Consider the following 22,875-nt stretch of genomic DNA (forward strand, 5'->3'; position numbering starts at 1 on the left):
TTAATGAGTGTTAATTAACTCCTTAGGTGTCAGAAGTGAAAACTGGCAGTTGAAGCATTTCCAGCTGGGGATGGGTTTTAGGCATGTGGGTTCACCCCCTCCCAGGGCGAGAGCTGAACAGGGTTGGCGATGTCCTACCCCGGGGTCCTTTGGCTGGGGCTTTGGACCCCCTCCTTCACCTCCATATTCCCCAGGGCTGCACCCTTGGCTCCTGGCTAGGGCTAAGCTGGTCCCACATAGTCTGGAGGACCTTGTTTGGACTCCCCTTCCTACCTCGCTGCCTCGCCAGGAGAGACCTGAACCCCAACTGACACAGCCACCCGCATGCCTCAAAAAAAGCAACACTGACGAAGTGCCTATTCGGATTTCACTCTCTTTATTATTTATCATTCTTTCAAAATAGGATATGTTCAAAAATATAAATAGATGCAGGGAACACTGGTGCCCCGCACGGTCCCCTGGAAAGAGCACGGGTGCCGCGCCGCAGGGCGGGCGTTGGGGAAGCAGAGAGGGGCTGCAGTGCCCTGGTCCTGGGTCTCAGCATCCCCTTGCCCCCCCTCCTCCTGCAGCTCCTTCCACAGCAGCCCCCCAGCCCTCCCCACCCGCCCTGACGCGCTGCAGCACAAGGAGGATTCTAGAAAAAAACAAAAAACAAACAACCAAAAATAAAACCCCAGAAGGTGCTGTTCACCCCGGAGATTAAATAACAGAAATAATTACATTGTTCATGGATAAAATCAGGAAAAAATAATCATCTTTATTATTTAACTTAACCCCCTGCCCTCTGCAATCCCACCCCCCTCCCTTTTCCCGAAGGCATGAAGATAATTGGAACCGGACGGTTAGTAAAAATGCGGAGATCTAATTCGCTTTGCTTTGGTGCTTGGAAAAAACATTAATTTGTTTTTATATATATACACAAAGGTGGGTTTGTCTTTAATATAATTTTTTTTCCTTATACGACAAAAAAGCAACAAGAAGAAGAAGAAGAAATCGACTCTGTTAATATAACTGTTCCGTTAAAAATCTCTCTTTTGCTTTCCTCCTTGGTCTCTCTCGCCCTGCTCTAATGGGTGGGTCTGTGCACGGCTCTGCCGCTGGGTCTCGACCGGCTCCTGGGGCTCCTCTTGTATAGCCTGCGCTGGTAGTTGGAAGCTGTGGAAGAAGGAGGAGAAGAAAAGGCACCTTGTTAGCAGGAGCTGAGACAGAGACACTGCTTGTCCTCCGCTGGCCACTCTGGCCTCTGGCTCCCTGGAAAAACACGGGCGGCCGCAGGCAGCGCTGCCCAGTGTGCCCTGGCACCAGCCTGCTCACCATCAGCCTCTCTCGCCCCCGCAGCTGGGGTTTGCTTCAGCCAAGGCCGAAGGTGTCCAGTGCCTACTGGGAGCCTGGGTGGGATTATCCTCTTTCTGGATGCTTGTCCCTTCCCTGTCCCTGGCCGGGAGGGCAGCTCTGCTAATGGGGTGGGCGTGGGGACCGCTTCCTCATATCCCCCAAGGAAAGGAAACAGCCCAATTTGGCTGTCAGGGACAAGATTTCTGCCTGATCTTTGCTTGTCAGTCTCCCTCGAAGCTGGCATCCACTGCTCCAGTGTGATAGTTGCAGAAGGTTTTGGATGGAAGCAGCAAAAGCTAGTTGGGAACATCCTAGGTCTTGTGATTGCTGGCAGTCCATACTGGGAGCAGCCTACAACTCTCTGGGTCCACGGCAGAGCCAAGGGAATCAGCAGCTTTGTCTGCACGATGCGCTGCCCTTACTCACCTCCTCCATCTCTCCTCCTCCCATCTCCCTAAGGGAGGTTTGTCCCTTAAGCCCGTATCAGCTTTCCCTGGCCATAGGACCATTGCTATAGCTGGAATTGCCCAGCTGGACGAGAACCATGCATGGAGGCTGCAGGACAGATGTGATTTGGCCCAGGCTGATGAAATTATTGGGAAGCTGCAGTTAAGCAGGGGTGGGACAGGGTTGTAGGCAGGCCTGGGAATGGGCTGGGACACCAGTGGGAGAAAGCTGGCTGCAGCCAGATGGAGACTTGACAGAAGGGTCAGGAGCCCAGCCCTGTCGCTTGGCTCAGCCCTGCTGTGGGGTTCCTGTCTGCTCCCAGGGCAGGGGGATGCCAGGGAAGGGCTCGGGGAGACCATACCTTCCCCCTCCTAGTCTCTCTGCTGATGCCGGTGGTGCCAAAACTCACCCTGTCAGAAGCCATTTCTATTTCTTTTCTTTCTTTAAGTAGCCTGAGCCCTTGGTAAGCTCCTTGTTGCCCTTTCCTGGCTCCCAGGAGTCTCCAGGGCAGGAATTGCCCAGCCTGTCCCTCCAGCCAGCCCCTGTGGTCCACATCTTCCCAGAAGATACCAGTCCCCGTGGCCCCGTCATGGGGCAGCTTTCAGCAACTCAAGGGGACCATGATGTCTGTCTGGCTCATCCCCAGCTCTTCCTCCTTGCTGCAGGGGCGCATCAGCCCTAACCTGAAGGTAAAGGGGCCGATACGTACGGTTTATGCAGGATATCCGTGGCTCTTCCCATTGCCCATTGGGCTGGCACCGAATCGTGGGCACGTGGCGCTGGATGTAGCCTTCGTCACACTGGTACCGCACCAGGGAGTTGATTTCATAGCGATCCTTCTTCCTACCAAAGGTCCTGGCATTCTCCACTACAGGGGGTTCCCCACAGGCCACTGCAGGAGAAACATGGAGAGCTTGAGGAGTCCCGCCTGGCTGAGCAGGTAGATCCTGCCTGCCTGGCACTGGCTGGGCACACACAGCCTTGTCCCTCTGCTTCTCCTGCACCCCAATCCATGGGGTCTCCTCTAAGGGCTGAAGAAAGGGTGTGATCAGTGGAATCTTCTGGGGTGGAAAGAGGCAGCTGTGTCCCCAGCCGTCCTTTCCTAGCCCTGAGATGCAGTGGGAATGATACCCTGCCCTGTTATTCCTCCTTTGGAATAATCTCTGACCTAGAAGGTGTCTGGGCCCCATGTGGGCAGGTGTCAGCATATGAGCTGCCAGACCTTTTTTTGCTATGTTTACAGAGGATTTGTTTCCTTTGTTTGGAAGGAAAAAAATAGTGGAGGCAATACAAAAACAGGGCAGTTGATTAAAAAGTTCATAAAACCTTAAATTCCTTTGAGATTGCCTCTGACTGCCTTGAAATTTAGGGGCAAGGGAATGTAGAAATTATGTGCAGGACCTTAGCATTAAGTAGTGGAATGCCTCAGGGCTCTGTTCCTGCCTCTTGGAGAGGTAGCAAGAGCCAGGCACTGCAACAGCTGGTTGCATCCATGCAATGTCATGGAGCTGATGACTGAGAGTGATGGCTCTGCCTGGGGACACGAAACCCTGGCCCTGGCTCCAGTCCCACAGCTGCTGCAAGAGTCCCCTGTCCTTGCTAGTGTGTCACAGGGTGCTGACCTGTTCCTTTCTTGCAGGTGAAAGGGAGGTGATAGTTGCAGGGGACATCATTCCATTCGCCTTCCTCGTGCCAGATCATCACAACGCAGTCCTCACCCGCCGCAAAGAAGTTATCGGGTTGGTTGGGCCGCCAGTTCTCAAATTGCTGCCAAGAGAGGAAAGTCCTTTGCCTAAGGCTGAGCTTTTCACTCTCCCACTTCCTTCATCCTTGTGGCTGCCTTCCCCATGCAGAGCCCATGGGTTGCAAGCACTGCTATTACAAGGGTTATTTCTATCTCGATGGTGCCCGGGAGCTTAGCTGACCAGATTTACTAGAGACTTGGAAAAACCATGAGCCCTACATAATTTAGAGCTATCTCCACTTAATGCCGAGCCCCAGCACTTAGCAAGTACATCACAGGACTTTTCCCACCCAACAGGAACTTCTTCCCTTCTACCAAAGGCTAATGTCAGCCCGTGCTGTGGGCTGCAGGCTCACCAGCGGGTGCCCATCGGACCAGCGGAAGTCATTCTCCACAGCTCTGTCACTGAGGCCGATCCATTGGTAGTCTTGTGCGTGGCCTGGAAGAGATGGAGAGGGAGCGAAGAGTGCGTCATGGTTACTCTACACTTTGTTGGAAGCATTTATTTGACATCTCAGCTGCCTCTGGCCCTGGAGCCTTTGAGTCATTCAGCTCCTTCTCAGTCACCAGCCCCAAATGTACTTTTTGCCCCCACATTGTGCTTTTCCATCTCCCTCCCCACTCCAGAGTCACCCATGCTGACATGGGTCACTGCCCTTGTTGCATCAAGTGAATATCGTATCAGCAATGTACTAAGAGCAAAGATCTGTCCTAGCTGAGAAAGGCCCCTCTTCTGTCTCATGGCTGGATGGTTCTTCCTCTCTCATGCAAGGGTGAGGCCTCATTAGGAAATGTCTAAACACCAACAGGGGAAATGTTGATTTTTACATAATTATGGATAAATAGAGTCATAGAATCATAGAATCACCAGGTTGGAAGAGACCCACCGGATCATCGAGTCCAACCATTCCTATCAAACACTAAACCATGCCCCTCAGCACCTCGTCCACCCGTCCCTTAAACACCTCCAGGGAAGGTGACTCAACCACCTCCCTGGGCAGCCCGTTCCAATGCCCAATGACCCTTTCTGTGAAGAATTTTTCCTAATGTCCAGCCTAAACCTCCCCTGGTGGAGCTTGAGGCCATTCCCTCTTGTCCTGTCCCCTGTCACTTGGGAGAAGAGTCCAACAGATAGACCCTTGCCCAGTCTCAGGCTGCCCCCAACACTCACTGTTCACAAATTTTTGCTCCTCTGGAGTGATGATACTGCTCAGGTGGGCTTGATGCTGTCGGCATCTGGCCTCTGCATCCATCCAAGTCTCCCTGTCTTCAAAGTGTCTATAGCAGTGGCCCCAGAACTTGGTCCAGCCTTCCTCACAATTTTCCAGGTCTGAAACACACAAAGGGGAGGGATGAAAAAGAGTTGGTGCATAGGTCTGGAAGCCTTCCAACTCACCTCTTTGCAGTTCATGCTCTCATGGCATCAGACAACACATGGTTAACTCCACTAAAAAGCAAACACTGACAGTGTTGCCTGTGGGAAATCCCAGGGAAAACGATCAGAAGGCATCCAAGACACAGGCAGAAAGAGGAGTCTGTGTTGAAGACCTTGTGTTTTCACTAAGCTGACTGCTGCTACTAGAAAACTTGAGTGACGCAAACTCATTCCTGAGCAATTCAATCCCCACATCATGTTCCTTGACTCTGTTTTTGAGGAACAGACCAAGCAAGGATCTCTCTCTTCCCACTTGTGCTGGCCTGCAGAGTTGTCTTTTTTAGGAAAGAAACTCCAAAACCTGAATCCAGATGCCCAGAATAAACAAGTATTTGTGGAAAAGAAAAGGGAAGAGCCCAGGTTTGGGTGGCCAGATTGCTTGGTGTGGAGCTCTGGAGGAGAAGCAAGCCTACCAAAATGGGAGAAAAGAGATGGAGGGAGGAACTTACCATGGTGGAGAGAGAAAATGAGATCTGAAGGAAAAATCTTGGAAGCCGCTAGAAAAGTACAAAAACTTCTCAACATTTCAAAACATCTTTTACCATCTTAGGAAGACTAAGGAGCTGAACCCACTGATTAAAAATAAACAAAATAAAACCACAGATAAGGGGAGCAGAGGTGGATGGTGAAACCACCGGAAGAGACCTTCAGGAGTTCTCATGCAATGCCACACCACACATCTGTTCCATGTGGCTGAAGGAAACACGAGGCTAAATGTGTTTAATCTCAGCTTTTCAGATAACCAGTCTACTATCCTTTCTCAGGCACTTGCTGCTCTTGGAGGTGTGGGCTTTCATGAGTCCTCATGTTTATCTCCCTTTACAGTAAGATTTTCTGCACTCAGTTTCTTTCTTCTTTTGTTAAACTTGGTAGGTCAAAGCACTTATCATCTTCAATCACACTAATTCCTCTTAATCCACCCTTCTAGTGTTCTTCCAGCTGGAGACTGCAGGTGCTTCAGAGATGTTGTAGGGTTTGGTGGTTAGCTGAGGCATTAAAAGGGTTTTCTGCCTTCTTCAACAGATCACATGGATTGTCTGGAGGTAGCTGAAGCCCTAAGGATTCTTGGTCTCTGCAGGCAGATCATTTGCACAAGGTGAACAGAGAACACATTCTGTCTTTTGAGATTTAAGACTTTTTTCTAGCAACTTAAATGTCAGCCCTTGTCATCACAGCAGGGGATGGGTCAGCACATGGCAAAGAACCTCAGCAGGACACTTTCTAGGAGAAAGGCCACTGTTTCCTACACAGTTCTTACTTATGGGGAAATATGAAAGCAATCATCTTGGAAAAGCATGACAAAAAGCTTGTTAACCTTGTAGGACACTGTCATGGTGACGAGAAAGACTGGCTGTGTACAAAGATCATCTATGGTGTCCTGCTGTTCTTGGGGACTGACAGAAGTCGTGATATGCCTCATGGGAATAATAAGGATTTTCATCCCCCACTGAATTTGGGGCTCTGGCTTCTTCTTGCATCTCCTAGGTTTTGGCCCCCAGTCATCGTGAGCCCATAAATCTGAGAAGAGAGGAAATTAAGTCTGGCTTGCACCAAACTGATTCTGAGCAGCTACAGGGTAGAAAGTCTCATGTTAGATTACATGGATCTTCGACAACAGGTAGAGGGGACAAGTAGATCATGGTCTGGTTAGGTTGCATTAAGAAAGCGGTAAGACAATTCCTGCCCACACAGTCCAATGATCCTGAGCTTTCTTCACATAGTTAAGTCCATCTGTTCATTGGGAGCAGAAAGAGAGGTGCAGAGAAAGGGGAGGAGAAAATTTCATATACATTATCATTACTCTTGCCAAAGTGAAGAACACGTTGCAACCTTATTCCTCTTCTGTTTGAGCAAGGTAGGAGAGCTTCCTCTCAGCTAAGCTGATAGAAGTTTGGGCTTTCATCAGCTTTAAGGAAAAAAAAAAATCCCTTTTTTTTCTTTCCTTCTAGAAAAAAAAGCCAAGTATTAGCACAGGTCAGAGTACTTAATTTTCATGGAAAATAGGTCACTTCACGTTTTCTCAAAGATACACATTCCCTGCTGATTATGCCACAGGAAGCCACGTTGAAGAGATGACAAAAATGTCAAACTGTGTCAAATCGGTGGAGATTCCTGGAGTGAATGAGGCTTCTCACAGCTGCATCTTCACAGAGAGAAATACAATCAATTTTCATGGCTCAGTTGAAACATCTTTCCATGAAATTCCAGTCAAGCAGAGAAAGTTTGCCTGGGGTGAAGATGTACTCAGATGTTTCCCTACTGTTACAGATGAACAGAAAGACACTTGACTCAGAAGTCACTGTGACTTCTGTGATCAACACTGCTACCATCTGTATGGAGCTTCACTAGAGAAACTTAAGAAAACAGAGAAAGTTGAAGAAGACACCAGCTGCTCCTGTTTACGAATCTTAGAGGACATGGTGGTGTGATGAACACAGTAATCAAAATACACAAGCAAAAGTCTTAAAGCTTTTCCCTAGTGTATTTTAAGCTTCTGTTAGAGGTTAGCTTGCTGAGATGAAGACAGGACTGATGGGAGCACTTGGGATCAGCTTTTTTTTGGGGGGTAGAGTGGGAATAAGGTAATGCAGCAGTTAGTAAGATTAGCTGAAGCCAGGTAGGCCGTACCGATCTCACACAGGTCACCTCCGTAGCTGGGAAGGCATAAGCATTTGAAAGAGTCGATGCCATCAACGCAGGTAGCTCCATTCAGACAGGGGCTTGAGTGGCACTCATCAGTGTCTGCAAGAAATCAAGGGCTTCCATTAGGGCTCTAGGCAGACAACTCGACCAAAAGGAGAATTTATGTCCTTGCTTGTTTAGGTGGGAATATCAGTTGTTTTGGGGGAACTCGAGAGTTTCTTGCATCTTATTTTAAAACATACTGCAACTGCTGCTGCTGGAAGAATGAATGCAAGAGACCCAATACACCCTACAAGGAAGATGCTGTTTTTCTGTCACTTGATGAACACCGCTCTGAAGATATAGGTACCAGCTGAGCAAGATGTATCTAGTACAGAGCACTCCGTGAATTTGACAGCTGTGGTAACTCTTCCTTGTCCGCTCTCTCTGCCTGATGCTTCAAACATGCAAACTTGTCTCTATGTTTCTTCCAGCTATGGGTCTACAAGGAAGAAGGTGGAGTTCTCCTAAGTGATGGAAACATCCTGAAATAGATCTCTAGCTCCCAGTTGGTCTCCCTGGTTGCCAGTGCTTGCTATTAGCTTTTTTCTAATCATAACTTAGATGAAGTTCTGGAGCAAGAAATCTCTTCTCAGTGAAGATGAAGAAAGTGCAGAGAAGAAGTAGGTTTAAAGGTCCCTTTGAGGATCTTGGGCCTAGCTGTGGGTAGCTTCTTACTGGTGAAGAATACTGGAATGCAGTGCCATTTTCTTCAGACCTGTCCCCACTATGCTCTTTTTACTTGTGATGGGGCTGGAAGAAGCTGTTTGTCTTTTTCAGCTGTGGCTTCGCTCTTGGTGGAGGAAACAACTCCCAGCTTTCCTATCTAGAGCAGCCTTTAAGATTCTGCTTTTCCAGAGGTGAAAAGAGAAGTTTGTTTGGGAAGAGTTCAGCCTCCAACTCTCCATTGTTTCTCAACTTGCTAATTAGCAGAACCCTGGGTAGCACTTCCATCCCCTGTCATCTTGGGGCAGAAGGAAAGAAGCACGGGTGCTCTGAAGAAGGCCACAGGTAGCTAGGTTGTATCTATATATTGTAAAGTCTGGCTCGTGCTAGAAGTAAAAGCTCTTCTCCTAGTATTTTTCTAGACTTGTGCTTAATCCTACTTATTGAGCTCTGGAATGAGAAGAAAAATAATTCAGAATGGAAAGATTTCAGAGACGTTCAGTTCAAGAAACAAAGAAGAAGACTAAGGAAGATAGTGGGAGCCCATCCATGCAGGTTAGGTTAAATGATGACTGGTTAGATCCTCATGCGAGATAATGTTTCTCTCTTTCACACTCAGGAGAAATGCAAGGCTTTAAAAGTGCCAACTAAGGCTCCATGCTCTTATTGTGGATGAGAGAGGTTAGTAAGGAAACATTCAAAGATGACAAACATGCTGGCTATGGAAATACAAGAGCAGAGCAGCGACTCCTCAAGATCTGTGTTCATCTTCTGATTGAAGTATATTCAGTCTGATATTTTCTCCTTGCAGAACTGTAGCCCAGCTGCTCACTGTCCCCAGACCTATGAGAGCAGACAGAAAATCCTTCCGGACCTTGGATGGCAAATCAGTTCGTGCTTTGGAACATGAAGGTTGTCTTCTTTATTCTAGGCTGCAACACTGTGAGCAATGCAACATTCCTCAGATGCCTGTTGAACCTCTGATACCACTTTTGCAGTTAGTTCTTCACTGAGAGAAGGAATTTTTCTCTCTGAATTGCCCTTCTAAATACTCATGAATGCTTTCTGGACTTCTTTGTTCACTGCAACATGAAGATCTTTTTTTTTTTCCATGACACTACTAAACACTTTTCAGAAGAAAATAGCAGTCATGGGCCTAAGTAGAAGAGAGGAGGTGAACTTGGCTGGCTGTTCCTTACTAGTCATGCTTGGAGTTCCTAGAAGATAGAGAGCATAAGGGGAAATGAGGTATCCTGAGGGATGAATCCAACTTGAAAGGCCTCCTGGGCTTCCCAACAGCAGTGGCAGCAGAAGTTGACGTTGATTCCAATGGGCTCCAGCTGAACAAGTAAGGAAAGGCTCTCCTTTGTCCGTCAGGCTCCATGATGTGGAAACCATGCTGCACAAGTGGGACCAAAACACTTAAGAGAGCTAAAATAGAATGTTTAACAGGGAATAACAAGCCTCCAGCTGCCTACAGCAGCGTGGGCTAAAACCTAGCACATCTAAGATTTCTTCTGAGACGCAGGAGAGCTGCTGTGAGTTGCCGTCCCTGGTCTTGGAGGAGGAGGGAACAGGCACACATGTGCAAAGTCATCACCACACTTTTCCAGCTGGGAAATTACACTGGAACATAATTTCCTTCTGCAGATATTGTATGTAATATGACTGCACATATTATATATGCTGTAAAACCAAATCTCTGTGTATAATATATATCTCCATACATATAAATATGTATTTTCATGTACCACACATAGAGAAAGGGTGTATAAATGTAGGCAGTGTTGGAAAAACAGACAACAAATACAACTGAGACACGGACAGGTATTTTCCCAGGTGTGTGCTGCAAATGGCTGAAGAGAAGATGTTTTAAACACAGTCATGATCATAAATACCAAACTCCACCTTCATCCTATTGTGCTGTTGGGGCAGTCTCCATCTGTAAAAAACACCAAGCTGATAACCAGAAACTCAGCTGGGTTGGAGGAAGCATTGCTGATTCTGGTCCTCCCAGAAAAACTGAGTCTTGGAGATCTTTTAGAAAATAAGTTTCAAATGGTAAAATTGCCACTGATGTTGTCTCTGGAAACCCTTGCAAGCTATTTTGTGGGTGTTTCTAGGATGTTGCATCAAAGTCATGGGATTTATGGGAGATGAGAAATCCAGTCATAAAAAAAATCCCATCTATTACACAATGGTTGGCTTTTTCTTTGTAGCCTTTTATGTACCTTAAATATATCAACTTCCACAGAGTTTAGAGCTAGACGAGGTTAGTAAATCACTGTACAGCTCTTCAGCCAGCTGAAAAGCCTGTGGCAGACTGAGTGTGCCAGCTCTGCTCAGCATGAAGCCAGACTCCTCTTCCACAGCACCAGCTGCCACATACTTTGACACTCAAGGATCTTAAGCAAACTCAAGCTATTCATTTGCTTGGGTGAACAGTCATACAACAACTCAGCTCTGTTTTGAAACGCAGCTCAAGTGCTTATCAACCAACAAGAAGACAAGACTACTGCCATAATTACCCAGTGCTATTATTACTCAGTGCTAACAAAGGACAAGTGATACACATGGGATGAAGAACAGGCTCTCAAGAGCTTTAGTTGTAAAACAAAGACAGGGAAGAAAATGCCTTGCATTGCCAAGAATAGGAAACATTATTAACTCACTTTTTGAGGATAATGCAAAATTAGCAGCCCTTTAGAAGACAATTTGTACTGCAGTTAATATAGTCCAGAAGTTGCAAACATTATTCAAATCTACTGTCAAAACGGTGTCTATTTTTTGTTACCAACAGGACCCAAGGTCTAACTTCTAGATGTTTTTAGAAAACAAAACAATTAAAACAAAATATCCAATGTAAACAGGGTTTTGCATCTGGAAGATGTAAAGTGTTGGCTGAAGAAAGCAAGAGAAGTTATACAGCTACAAGGCAAACTTTGAATTTGCGTCACCATTTTCTTCCTAAGGTTTCTTTTACATTGCCAGATATGAATTATATTTAGTCAGAACTATTTTCTTTTAGTGCAACTAAACACAACATAAAAATTCTCCCAATGACTTTTAAAACAATTTGTGGTACTAGATCATGGAAAGAGAAATCCTTTAGAAATGAAAGAGAAATAGATTGGTCCCAGTTTTTCTCAGAAGGCAAATGGCATGCAAAAGTGAACACACAGTGTCAGTGGTGAGCGGGAAATGCTTTTAAAATCCTTCATCCCAAGTTAACAACACAATACTAGAAACAGTGCTAACTCTTTTTAAAACAATACAGCCCGAGCATTTCTCTCAATGGCAGCTTGTATGGAAGATGAGCAGGAATGCCCATTAACCAAAGTCAGCTTTCTGCTTAAAGCATCTATTAAGGAGAAGCACCTTGTGATGCTTTGAGAGGACACTCTCGCCCAAACCCTGAACAATCTGTACAATTTTCCTGAAGCCATGAGTAACTGGTTTAGACATATACCCTAGGATTAATGTCCTGTTTATATTCTGCAGAAAAGAAAACTAAGACTAAAAGGCAAGGTGTTTTCAGGATGTCCAACAGTCCCTGTTGTGCCCCTCACCCCATTCTTTATAGGCTTCCTTTTAAGTGCAATTATCCAAACAGGGCATCAGAGAGTGGTTAGGTAATTATCTTCTAGAGACTGAGGAAAAAAAATCCAGGTACAAATTAAATTTGCTTTTCAAAGACTCCTGAGAAGTTTTAACTGCCGATCTGATAGTTCAAACAGTGAAGGAAAACATTGGAGTGATTATAGTGTGACTCCTAGAAGAAAAGACTAGGAAAACACTTCTCTCACCTTTTAAGTAAAATGCCAGCATCGAACATCACATAGTCAGGTAGTAAATTATGATGAGCAATTAAGTAATTAAAATAATTAACTGCAATATTTAAACCAAAACCTCCATGCAGCAGAATGGGCCGGTATTGCTACAGCCTTAAAATGCTACATCAGTCTGGAGAACAGTGAGTTTCCAGGAGAACCTGTTGATCCGCTGGGACCTCCAACACTCTCAGGGAAGGAGAGTGTAGGAAATTTAGACATCTCTACAACCAAAATACTATGTGTAGAAGTAACCTGGTGTGTATAACATTAGTCCAGGACCGTGGGCTTCCTCTTGAGAGAAAGGTTTTAATTAAGCTAATAAACTTCTGATGCAAACCCGACAGTATATCCAGGAGACATCAAATCATCTGGCCAGTCAGCCAGAGATTGTGCTTTTTCTTGTCTCTCAGCCAGGACTAGTACTTCCATCTCCTTCTTTAAAGCATGCTCTTCATTCTACTTCAGGTAAAACATTATGAATCAGGTGAATGTTTTCTAGATTTTTTTCTTCTGGGTTGAGAGCTGCTCTGGATCAACAAAACACCATCCCTGGTCTTGCAGGGCATGAAACATAAAGAAAACCCATCAAGACCTTTCCTCATTTGGATTCTAATCTTCAGCTGTGCTGGGGTCATAAGCAGTAGACTTTATCAACTCGTTTCACCAGAGACAAGCAAAACTTAACATAAACAGTTGCTATTTCAGCACATTTCTCTTTTAATTTCCCCCCCAACCTGACTGAAGTTTTTATGTCATTGACTGGTCAGAGTGCTCCAAACCACAGTCTTTCACTGAAGCGCCAGCATGCTTTTTTCAGCTAATAATTATTTGTCTTCAAATGTTACCAGAAGAAAAAAGACGTGCTGACTTGGCAAAACTCTGGATAAAGAAGCCAAGACTATGGACCATTCTCAAGTTTGTGGCCTTTCTGTCCTAAGAGAGGGCTTAAACTGCTGACGAAAGACATGTGCATGTGCAGCCTTCAATTTGGTTAAATACTAAAAAATACTGGCACTCCAAGTGTTAATCTTTGGTCTTCTTGTGCTTCTGGCTCTGGCCTTTAGAGAAGCAGAGGCTATGGCAGAGCAGAAAAATATCATTCTTCTTAAATCATCCCACTAAAAAGACTTCTGGATCTAAGTGGAACCCTTTGACGACAGGAGAAGGAGGCAACAGCCACATGCCTCCTGCTCCTCACTCTAAGCTCCTTTTGCAAACTGAACTAGCTTCAGCTATGCTTTAGCGTTAGTGAAAATAAATTGCACCTAACATGCATCTATTACATCCCACAAGCTCTGCACACAGCACAAGGCACAGAGAGTAGAGCTGGTCTTTGTGCAAGAGCTACATTTCAAGATTGGGAAGTTTCAGGTAAAAAGGCAGCTGCAATATGGGAAACACAATTTTGGGTTCAAGCCTATGGCTCTTCCTTGTAGACTTTCCACATCCGCAATCAGCAGAGCACTGTAAAGAGTAACAACCCAAGAAAAGGTAATCTGTGATTATTTTTCCTTTTTCTTATTTTTTTTTTCTTCTTTTAACATCATTTTTGCTCTGATTCTCTAGAAGCTTGACTTGTTGCAGGGATATTGTATGTTCATGGTCAATACACTTTCTTGGCGCTTGGATGAACATCCTTCAGATCCTGACCAGGACTGCATTTAACCCTACAGGGACACTGCAGTAAAGAAGTTTATCAATAAAAGAAGCTTTACCCTGGAATATTTTCCCTGGTGGGAGCACCAGCCACACACACATGCTGAAGGCCACCTCTTGTCTATAAAAAGACTACAATTAAGCTTCAGGCAGTCGTTGCTTGTCACCTGTTAAGAAACCCCAGCTGCTACATCGTCATGTCTGCAACTTGCAAATACACAACATTTTCTAATTTCAGAACATTTTTCAAGCGTCTCCACACATGAGCTGCTGAACACATGGTTTTCTTTCAAAATACTTTACAAGAATGTTGGCTAACAAATGCTCTGAAGAATCTGGCAGTCGCCTTGTGGGTAATTTATATAAAGAAAAAGCTGTGAAACAAAACCATACTTTGGGGCCAATTTTTAACATTTTTTTCTTTTTTCTTTTTTTTTTTTTTTTTGGCTGAGCCTCACTGGCCAGTTTCCTTCCTTCCTTTCACTCAACCCTGCCTTTGCTGGCTTGTTTTTGTCTCCAGGCTTGGATGTGGCAGCAGGCATGGCCCAAAAGCAGAGCCCATTAGGTGTGCAAGCAGGGCTTCTGGGTGTGTAACTCCTGCAACACCCTGCCAAGCCCTGAACACTGTGCCAGCCGGGACCAGCGCTGCAGGGATGACCCTGTTGACTTGCCCTCACCCACTCCTGCGACATCTGCTGTGCAGCTGCTGAGTAAAGGCAGATAAGACCTCAAATGTGTTACAAGCAGGACTGAATAAAGGCTTGTGATTACCTATTTTCTCAGAGGGAGAGAAGTGATGCAGAGGAAAATGCAGTGACTCATTCAAAACACTTTGAGGATGGAAATGTAGTTAGAAAACAGGGTGAGCTTCATAAAGCCCTGCTTTTGTAGACCCTTCCTAAGTCCTGAGCTGAATGGTGCAAATTAACCAAAAAGAAGCAGTTTAAGAGGTAGTGTGGGAAAGGGGTGGTATTAAAATTACTTTTACTAGAAGGAACTGTGAAAATCTCTTTGCATGTACATTTTGTGCCATACTTAAGCAACATGTCCTGCATGAATGTGCAGCCCATTGAGAACTGAGCACATGTAGGACCTTCAAAAGCACTAATGGTACTGAAATGGGGTTTATGTACAGGACCCTGCTCCTGATTGCGGTAAAGTGAAACTGGGGATCCCATAGGACACCCTCTGTTACTAGCCCTTGACCAAGAAGCAGCCACCAGTAAGCACAACAACATCCCATCTTGTTTTCTTCTCACCGCAGTATCCTAATGCCTCCACGGCAAGTGAACACTGATAGAGCAATGCTCCTCAGAAAGCTAGCAAAGTGTTTTCACCATAAATGGTTACTCAGATTTAATATTGCACCTGTTTATACCTAGTAGCAAAGGGTACCGCCAAAGACACAATGCCAAAACACCAAGAAGTGGCAAGGTGGAAGGAGGAGCATTTATCAGCAGAGCTGACAAAAGGTGGCAATGTTCCGAGCTCGGTTGCACACACTCAGCCTGTTCTAGCTGCAGACAGCAGTGTAAGATGCAGACCAGAGCTCCACTCTGCCAAAGGGATGGGAGCAGTTTGTCCAATGCAATTATGCTCAGTGTAGATGATGCTGAGAGCAGAGGTTTTTGTCCCTAGCTGGCTTGCTTTGTCTCTTACCCCTCGGCACTGCAAAGCTGCTGATGGCCAGCCTCCCACTCCAGAGTAAGCGCTATGAAACCCCCAGGGATACAGGCAGCAAGTCAATACATAGCAGAAAGAGAAAGAAAACAGGGTAGAGACTTGCAGCCCATCTTATCCAACTTCTCAGCTGCATCCATTAGTCAGGGTGGATGTCTTTGGCAGTCTTTGCTCTTGTTTCCACATAAGAAGTAAAAATTGTTGTTTTCTCTAGATGATAGCAATGGTTTAGAGCAATTTCAGAGGAGGTATGAATGCCCTAGTGCCTTCCTCAGCTATATCACAGACAGTGACCTGGTCACAGAGGCTCTCAATGACCATTCACACAACGCTCTTTTTTGAGCCCCCACTTCCAGCAGCACAGAGAGGAGACCTCTCCTTTGTTCCAGTGATAACCTTCGTACCCAGGAGGACACAAGCAGATGATGCCTCCCTCAGATGATGTTCCTGGCAGGTGCCAGCTCCACTGAGCTGCTCATCATGGCTGGGGCACAACCACGTCCACCAGAATCAGCAACGGAGAGGAGCGACTGACGCCTACTGCTATGGTTCAGTGGAAGAAGACCAGATACGCATCTTCTGGTGCTTCCCTGAAAGTGGTTCTCTACTACTCTCCCCAGAGACATGTAATTGCCATTGGCCAGCAGGAAGGAGGTCCTGCTGAGGATGCAGTTATGGTGGCTGGATAATTGCATTACATGGCAAATCAGAGACTATCATTTGTTAAGACAGAAACTATTGAAAATGACTTGAGAAAACCCCCACAAGTTTATAGCTTCCCACCACAATAACGTTCTGCTCAAGTCTGCTTCCATGTTAATGTTCTCTGCTGTAGAATAAGGAAAAAGAGTGAGAACTATGTCCCCTCCCTCCCTTCCCTTCCATAACACATTCCCTTCCATATGAGAAGAAGACACGATACCTTCTGTAGTGGGTCCTAATGTGTCAATTGCTTCTTGTGAGACTTGAGGCAGGGCAGCAGTAGTGGTGGCCAGCAGATGAGGATTGTCTAGAACAACAGCTGTCTCCATCTCTTGTCCTGACACCGCAGGAGGGGAAGGCTCTATTTCGAGCCGAGCCTCTTCAGGATTCCTGGGTCCCTGTGTTGGTTCAACTTCTGGAGTACCAGTTACAACGTCTGGGACAGAGGTTTCCCCTGAGATGCCTGCGACTGAATATGTCACAGCTGCAGATGTTGCAGCAGGAATTTCCTTCTCCTCAGGAGCACCACTGGCCAAAGATGTGGCAGCTGTTTCGATGTTAGCAGCAGGCGACGCGGGTGCTTCTCCACTGGTTTTGTGGGCTGTGGATGTTTCTATGCTAGTGTCAGGAAATGCAAGTGTTTCACCACGAGCTTCTTGAATTGTGAATGCTTCTATAGTCATTTCAGGAAACGCAGAGCTTTCCCCACTTATTTCTTGAACTGTGGATGTTTCTATGCTAGTTTCAGGATAGGCAGATGTTTCACCCCTGGCTTCTTGACTTGTTGGTGTATCTATGCTAATCTCAGGGAATGCAGTTGTTTCCCCACTAGCTTCATGGACTGTGGAAGTTTCTATTCTAATTTCAGGAAATGCAGAACCTTCTCCACTAATTTCATGGACTGTGGAAGTTTCTATGCTAATCTCAGGAAATGCAGATGTTTCACCCCTTGCTTCTTGACTTGTGGATGTTTCTATTCTAATTTCAGGAAATGCATATGTTTCTCCACTGATTTCGTGGATCGTTGAAGTTTCTATGCTAATTTCAGGAAAAGCAGATGTTTCTCCACTGATTTCGTGGACCGTTGAGGTTTCTATGCTGATTTCTGGAAATGCAGATGTTTCTCCACTGGTTTCGTGGACTGTGGATGTTTCTATGCTAATTTCAGGATAGGCAGATGTTTCACCTCTGGCTTCTTGATTTGTGGATGTTTCTATTCTAATTTCAGGAAATGCAGAACTTTCTCCACTGATTTCATGGACTGTCGATGTTTCTATGCTAATTTCAGGAAATGCAGATGTTTCTCCACTGATATCGTGGACTGTTGAAGTCTCTATGCTAATTTCAGGAAAAGCAGATGTTTCTCCACTAGTTTCGTGGAATGTCGATGTTTCTATGCTGATTTCAGGATAGCCAGATGTTTCACCCCTAGCCTCTTGACTTGTGAATGTTTCTATTCTAATCTCAGGAAATGCAGATGTTTCCCCACTGATGTCTTGACTTGTGGATGTTTCTATTCTAATTTCAGGAAATGCAGATGTTTCCCCACTGAGTTCTTGTATCGTGGATGCTTCTGCACTGCTTTCAGGAACTGCAGAAGTTTCCCCACTTACTTCTTGAGCTGTGGATGTTTCTATGATAATTTCAGGATAGCCAGATGTTTCACCTCTGGCTTCTTGACTTGTGGATGTTTCTGTTATAACTTCAGGAAATGCAGATGTTTCTCCACTGATTTCTTGAATTGTTGATGTTTCTATGCTAAATCCGGGAAATGCAGATGTCTCCCCACTGATTTCATGAATCGTGGATGTTTCTACACTAATTTCAGGAAACGCAGATGTCTCACCACTGATTTCATAAGCTGTTGATGTCTCTATGCCACTTTCTGGCAATGCAGATGTTTCCCCACTTAGTTCACCAGATGCAGAGGCCTCACCACTTGGCCCAAAACTGTAGGGAAAAGTGACAGCTGTTTCCCCACCTAGTTCCTGCGATACTGTTGGTCTTGTCACAACTTCTACTAAATCAGAAGTGACTAACGTGACTTCTGGAAACCCTGAGACCTCCCCACTAATATCAGTCACTGCTGAAGATTGTCCACTTAGATCTGTGGCTCCAGAAATGTCTCCACTGATGTATGGGATCTCAGATGGCTCTCCACTCACATCTCCCGCCCCTGAAGGAAACCCACTAGTCTCCGTGGCTCCAGATCCTTCTCCAGATAGTGCTTTGTCTCCAGAAGGAAATCCACTGATTTCTATCATCCCAGATGGCCCTTCTCCCACCTCTTGTGCAACTGATGTCTGTGTTACAACTTCCACAAAAGTAGTATCCACAAGAGAGACTGTGGGAAAGCCAGAAGTGAGTCCACTCTCCTCTCCAGACGGTAGGCCACTGGTGACATCAATTCCAGAGGCTTCTCCACTGCTGTCAATCACTCCACTTGCTTGTCCACTCGTTTCGAGCACTCCAGAAGCACTCCCACTAAAGTCTACATGCCCAGAAGTTTCACCAGTGATGTCTAAACTCCCAGATACTATGCCTGTTGTATCTTCACCTCCTGAAGGCAATCCACTTATTTCCAAAATCTCTTTTGCTTCTGCTCCCGTAACCGAGGGGGTTGTTGTCACTTCCTTCAAACTGGCATCTACAAAGGTAATGCCCGAGGCCTCACCACTTCCATCGATACCAGAAGTAAGGCCACTTAGGTCCACCAGACCACTGACCTCATGTGTTCCAGATGATTCACCACTGACATCCAGTCCTGAGGGCAACCCACTGATCTCAGGCCCTCCGGAGGGCTCCCTGCTGAGCTCGGGTACCCCAGAAGGCTCCCCACTGAGGTCAGGCACTCCAGAGGGCTCCCCACTGAGGTCAGGCACTCCAGAGGGTTCCCTGCTGAGCTTGGGCACCCCAGAAGGCTCCCCACTGAGGTCAGGCTCTCCAGAGGGCTCCCCGCTGAGCTCGGGCACCCCAGAAGGCTCCCCACTGAGGTCAGACACTCCAGAGGGCTCCCCGCTGAGCTCAGCTCCTGAGGGTAACCCTTGGGCGCTGCCACTGGTGCCCCACTCAGTGGATGGGAACCCTGACAGATCTTCACCACTGACTCCGATGGACCCTCTTCCCTCCTCTCGCCGTTCTGGTGCTGTTGTTACAACTTCCACCAACGTGGTATCCACAAGAGAGACAGTAGGAAAACCAGAGGCAAGTCCACTTTCCTCTCCAGATGACACGCCACTGATTACCTCAGTGCCAGAGATTTCTCCACTAAATCCAGAAGGCAGCCCACTGCTTTCCGCTCCAGAAGGCATCCCACTGATTTCTGGTATTCTTGAAGTAGACACCAATACGTCTTCCTCTGCAGAAGGCAAGCCACTGACGTCAACTGTGCCAGAGGGCACACCACTCAGGTCACCTGAGGGTAGCCCACTTTCTCCAGGTAGAAAGCCACTGGTATGCAGGTCTACCGATGGTAATCCACTTTCCCCGATCCCCGAGTGTTCTCCACTAAATTCAAAAACACCAGAAGCTGGTTCTCTGCTTGTATCTGGAAATCCAGATACCCACCCGGATGCTGAAGATTCACCACTGACTTGATGTTCTCCAGATTCAGTCACCTCCCCTGACACTTCGCTGACTGAAGCATTGGTACTTGTTTCCTCTGGTATTACAGTAGCTGGAGGAAAAGCAGAGGGACTCACTGGAAAGGAAAAAGTAAATAAAAAGAGGATGATAGAAAATTATTTACTAAATTGTTTTAAAGAAGCTATTAACCATTTTCTGACTGACTTTACCTCCAAACTGATACCTTTAGGATAAAGGCACAAAGTCCCATGTGCTTGCAAAAATAATTTGGTCCCTTCAAATTTGTTAATGAACATTATAACTTAAACATCTATAAACTAAATATCTCTGGGAAACTGACAGGATATATCATCTTCTGACATGGGATAATAGCAACAGTGACACCAATTCCCAGGTGTCAAAACCAAGCTACTAGTTCTTTGGAGATGACATGTGGAAGACAAAACGTTTGGTGCTGCCCTAACTGTGGTGTAACTCTGTCATTCCTGGAAGGCGTGGCCTGAAATCTGTTTCCAGCCTGTCTTCCCCACCTCAGACACAAACCAAAATATTTTGTAAAGTGCTTTGGCAATGCTGCGTGTGCTGGTCTGCTGGTCATTTAGTTCAGTACTAGATAAAAAGTTCAATAATAATAGCTCCTGCTGCGGGCACAGCCTCAGACTTTGCTAAGATAGAATCACAGAATAACAGAATAGTTTGTCTTGGAAGGGACCTTAAAGATCATCTAGTTCCAAGCCCCCTGCCATGGGCAGGAACACGTCCCACCAGCCCAGGCTGCCCAAGGCGCCATCCAACCTGGCCTTGAACCCCTCCAGGGATGGGGCAGCCACAGCTTCCCTGGGCAACCTGTTCCAGCGCCTCACCACCCTCACAGTGAGGAAATTCCTCCTTATGTCTAGTTTAAATCTGCCCCTCTCCAGTTTATACCCATTGCCCCATGTCCTATCACTACAAGCCTTTGTAAACAGCCCCTCCCCAGCTTTCTGGTGCTAATTGTCTAGATTTAGAGGGAACTCTCTTCAGCAAAGACACAGCCCATTTATTTTGGAAGTGTTCCAACCCTAAAACAGCAGCCAGGCATGATCCAGGAGATTAGGAAAGTCTGACCCACCTGAGAGCAGCGACACGTCGGTTGGAAAGACACCTGTCTCCCAGGCTGTCTGATTCTCAGGTTGAGTGGCAAACTCTGTCTCCATGGTCACCTCCTCCCCAGAGGGTACTCCCTCCACTCCAGGAATCACTTGGGTTGCCAGCACATCTTCTTCAAAGAATGAGGTGACATCCTCCTCCTCCACAGGTGGCAGAGCTGGAACAAAAAGGGAGGATGTTTCCAAAAATTCACTGTCCAAGATACCAGTGAAGTGCTTCGCACCAAACTGGCACCCTGATGTGTCCAGCCTCCCTCTTGAAATCCGTTTCCCCTAGGAGACAAGTCTACATGCCCTGAAAAGGGTGGGAAGGTACCTCTGAAGCAGAAGGCGTGATGCCGGGACAGTGGATCAGGAAAGCCTGTCTGGTTGTAGTGCTGGTAGACAGTTCTCACGCCAGGTGCATCCCCGCCACAGGCAGGACGGGGGCTCACAATGGGATAACGGAGGCTGCCGTCAGCTAACCAGCCAGCGTAACATCTGTCCAGGCCCTGCTTCCAGGCAGCGTGGAGCTGGCCAACAGAAGCCAGGGTGGCATTTTGGCTCTCACAGTACTGCTGAGCTTCTGGGAAGGTGAACAGCTCCGGCTGTGTTGCAAAGAACACCTCGCCTGAGGGATGGGAGAGAAAATAGGTATGAGTCCCTGCATCCCACCCACGCATATAGAAGCATAGAATCATAGAATCACTAGGTTGGAAAAGACCCATCAGATCATAGAGTCCAACCATTCCTATCAATCACTAAACCACGCCCCTCAGCACCTCGTCCACCCGTCCCTTAAACACCTCCAAGGAAGGTGACTCAACCACCTCACGTCCCCTGTCACTTGGGAGGAGAGGCCAGCTCCCTCCTCTCCACAACTTCCTTTTAGGTAGTTGTAGAGAGCAATGAGGTCTCCCCTCAGATGTGGAGGTGCAAGGCACACTTATGCTTCACAGCTGTGACCAGAGGAAGGGGGATAATGTACCCTTGAGCCTGTCGATGTAGCAGTACACGTCGTAGGTCTCTGAGGCCGGGCGCATGCCATATGAGCGCACACCCGGAGAGTTCTCTTTGTCTCCTTCACAGTTACTTCGAGGATTCACAATGGGATACCTACCAAAAGAAGAAGAGAGGTTGTAACTCAAGGTCAGCGTTATGTATCCTGGACTGAAAAACTTCAGTGTACTTTGGAGCAGGACATGAACCCTTTGCTGTTAGATGTGCTCAGAGGCCCCAGCATGATTTGGAAGTAAGTCTACAAGCAGCTTGGAGCCATGAGTAAAACCTTTCCTCCATTTTTCCTGCATGCCAAGGGAGCTCTCCACTGCAGGATGTATACACAGGTTAAGAAACAAGTAGGAAAATTTGAGAAGAATGGGTCTATTGCCCAACAGATATCAAGGCCTGGAGACAACCTTTGGTCAGGAAAACTTTAAAGGCTGGTGAACAGAGCAGCAGGAGAGACCACAGCAAGGCCTCAATTTGGACAGGTGTCTTCTCCTCGTTACTATTGTTTTACCTGACTGTCTGGTCCCGCAGCCAGCCAGCATCACACTGGTCAAAGCCAGCCTCATAGGCAGCCTGGAGCTGTTCGGGAGTGGCAATAACTGCATTGTTCTCCAGGCAGGCCTTCTGGGCTTGGACGAAGGAAAAGGCATATCTGCTGGTGGCAGCACGGTAGTGAAACACCACACCTGGGAGAAGAGAAGCCATGGTGAGACAGCAGACATGGGAACCCCCCTCTACTGAAATGTGTGACCAGAAAGGGTCTTCCCAACAACAGTACAAAGACCAGTGTCTATTAAACCCACTTTAATGGAGATGCCTCATTCATTAAGCTCCATTGCCATCAAGGGTGATGTTCTGGAAATCTCCATAGTTTTCCTTTAGGATCGTCATGCCATGACTTTCCCCTTCCCTGGACCCAGAATCACATGGGAGTGCAAGGTGTGATGACTGCAGACCCAAGCATCAGCCTGT

The 22,875-nt window shown here is 46.6% G+C and overlaps 1 protein-coding gene across 3 annotated transcripts in view; it reads right to left on the reverse strand.

The window, feature by feature from the left end:
• Positions 1–377: 377 nt before the first annotated feature.
• The window catches only part of ACAN (aggrecan), a 48,574-nt gene continuing 26,076 nt past the window's right edge, over positions 378–22,875 (reverse strand). For 2 of the 3 annotated variants that reach the window (XM_069867241.1, XM_069867242.1), the window contains 11 exons: positions 22,415–22,589; positions 21,881–22,008; positions 21,230–21,523; positions 20,877–21,071; positions 16,401–19,880; positions 7,590–7,703; positions 4,698–4,856; positions 3,883–3,965; positions 3,405–3,549; positions 2,492–2,674; positions 378–1,155 (listed from right to left, as the gene is read on the reverse strand). In XM_069867241.1, coding sequence (XP_069723342.1) covers positions 1,067–1,155; positions 2,492–2,674; positions 3,405–3,549; positions 3,883–3,965; positions 4,698–4,856; positions 7,590–7,703; positions 16,401–19,880; positions 20,877–21,071; positions 21,230–21,523; positions 21,881–22,008; positions 22,415–22,589 — 5,045 coding nt within the window. In that variant the 3' untranslated portion in view covers positions 378–1,066. The remainder of the gene's footprint in view (positions 1,156–2,491; positions 2,675–3,404; positions 3,550–3,882; positions 3,966–4,697; positions 4,857–7,589; positions 7,704–16,400; positions 19,881–20,876; positions 21,072–21,229; positions 21,524–21,880; positions 22,009–22,414; positions 22,590–22,875) is intronic. The other variant, XM_069867243.1, reaches the window with a different exon arrangement.

This window comes from Phaenicophaeus curvirostris, chromosome 12 (genome assembly GCF_032191515.1).
Source record: "Phaenicophaeus curvirostris isolate KB17595 chromosome 12, BPBGC_Pcur_1.0, whole genome shotgun sequence".
NCBI classification, from domain to species: domain Eukaryota; kingdom Metazoa; phylum Chordata; class Aves; order Cuculiformes; family Cuculidae; genus Phaenicophaeus; species Phaenicophaeus curvirostris.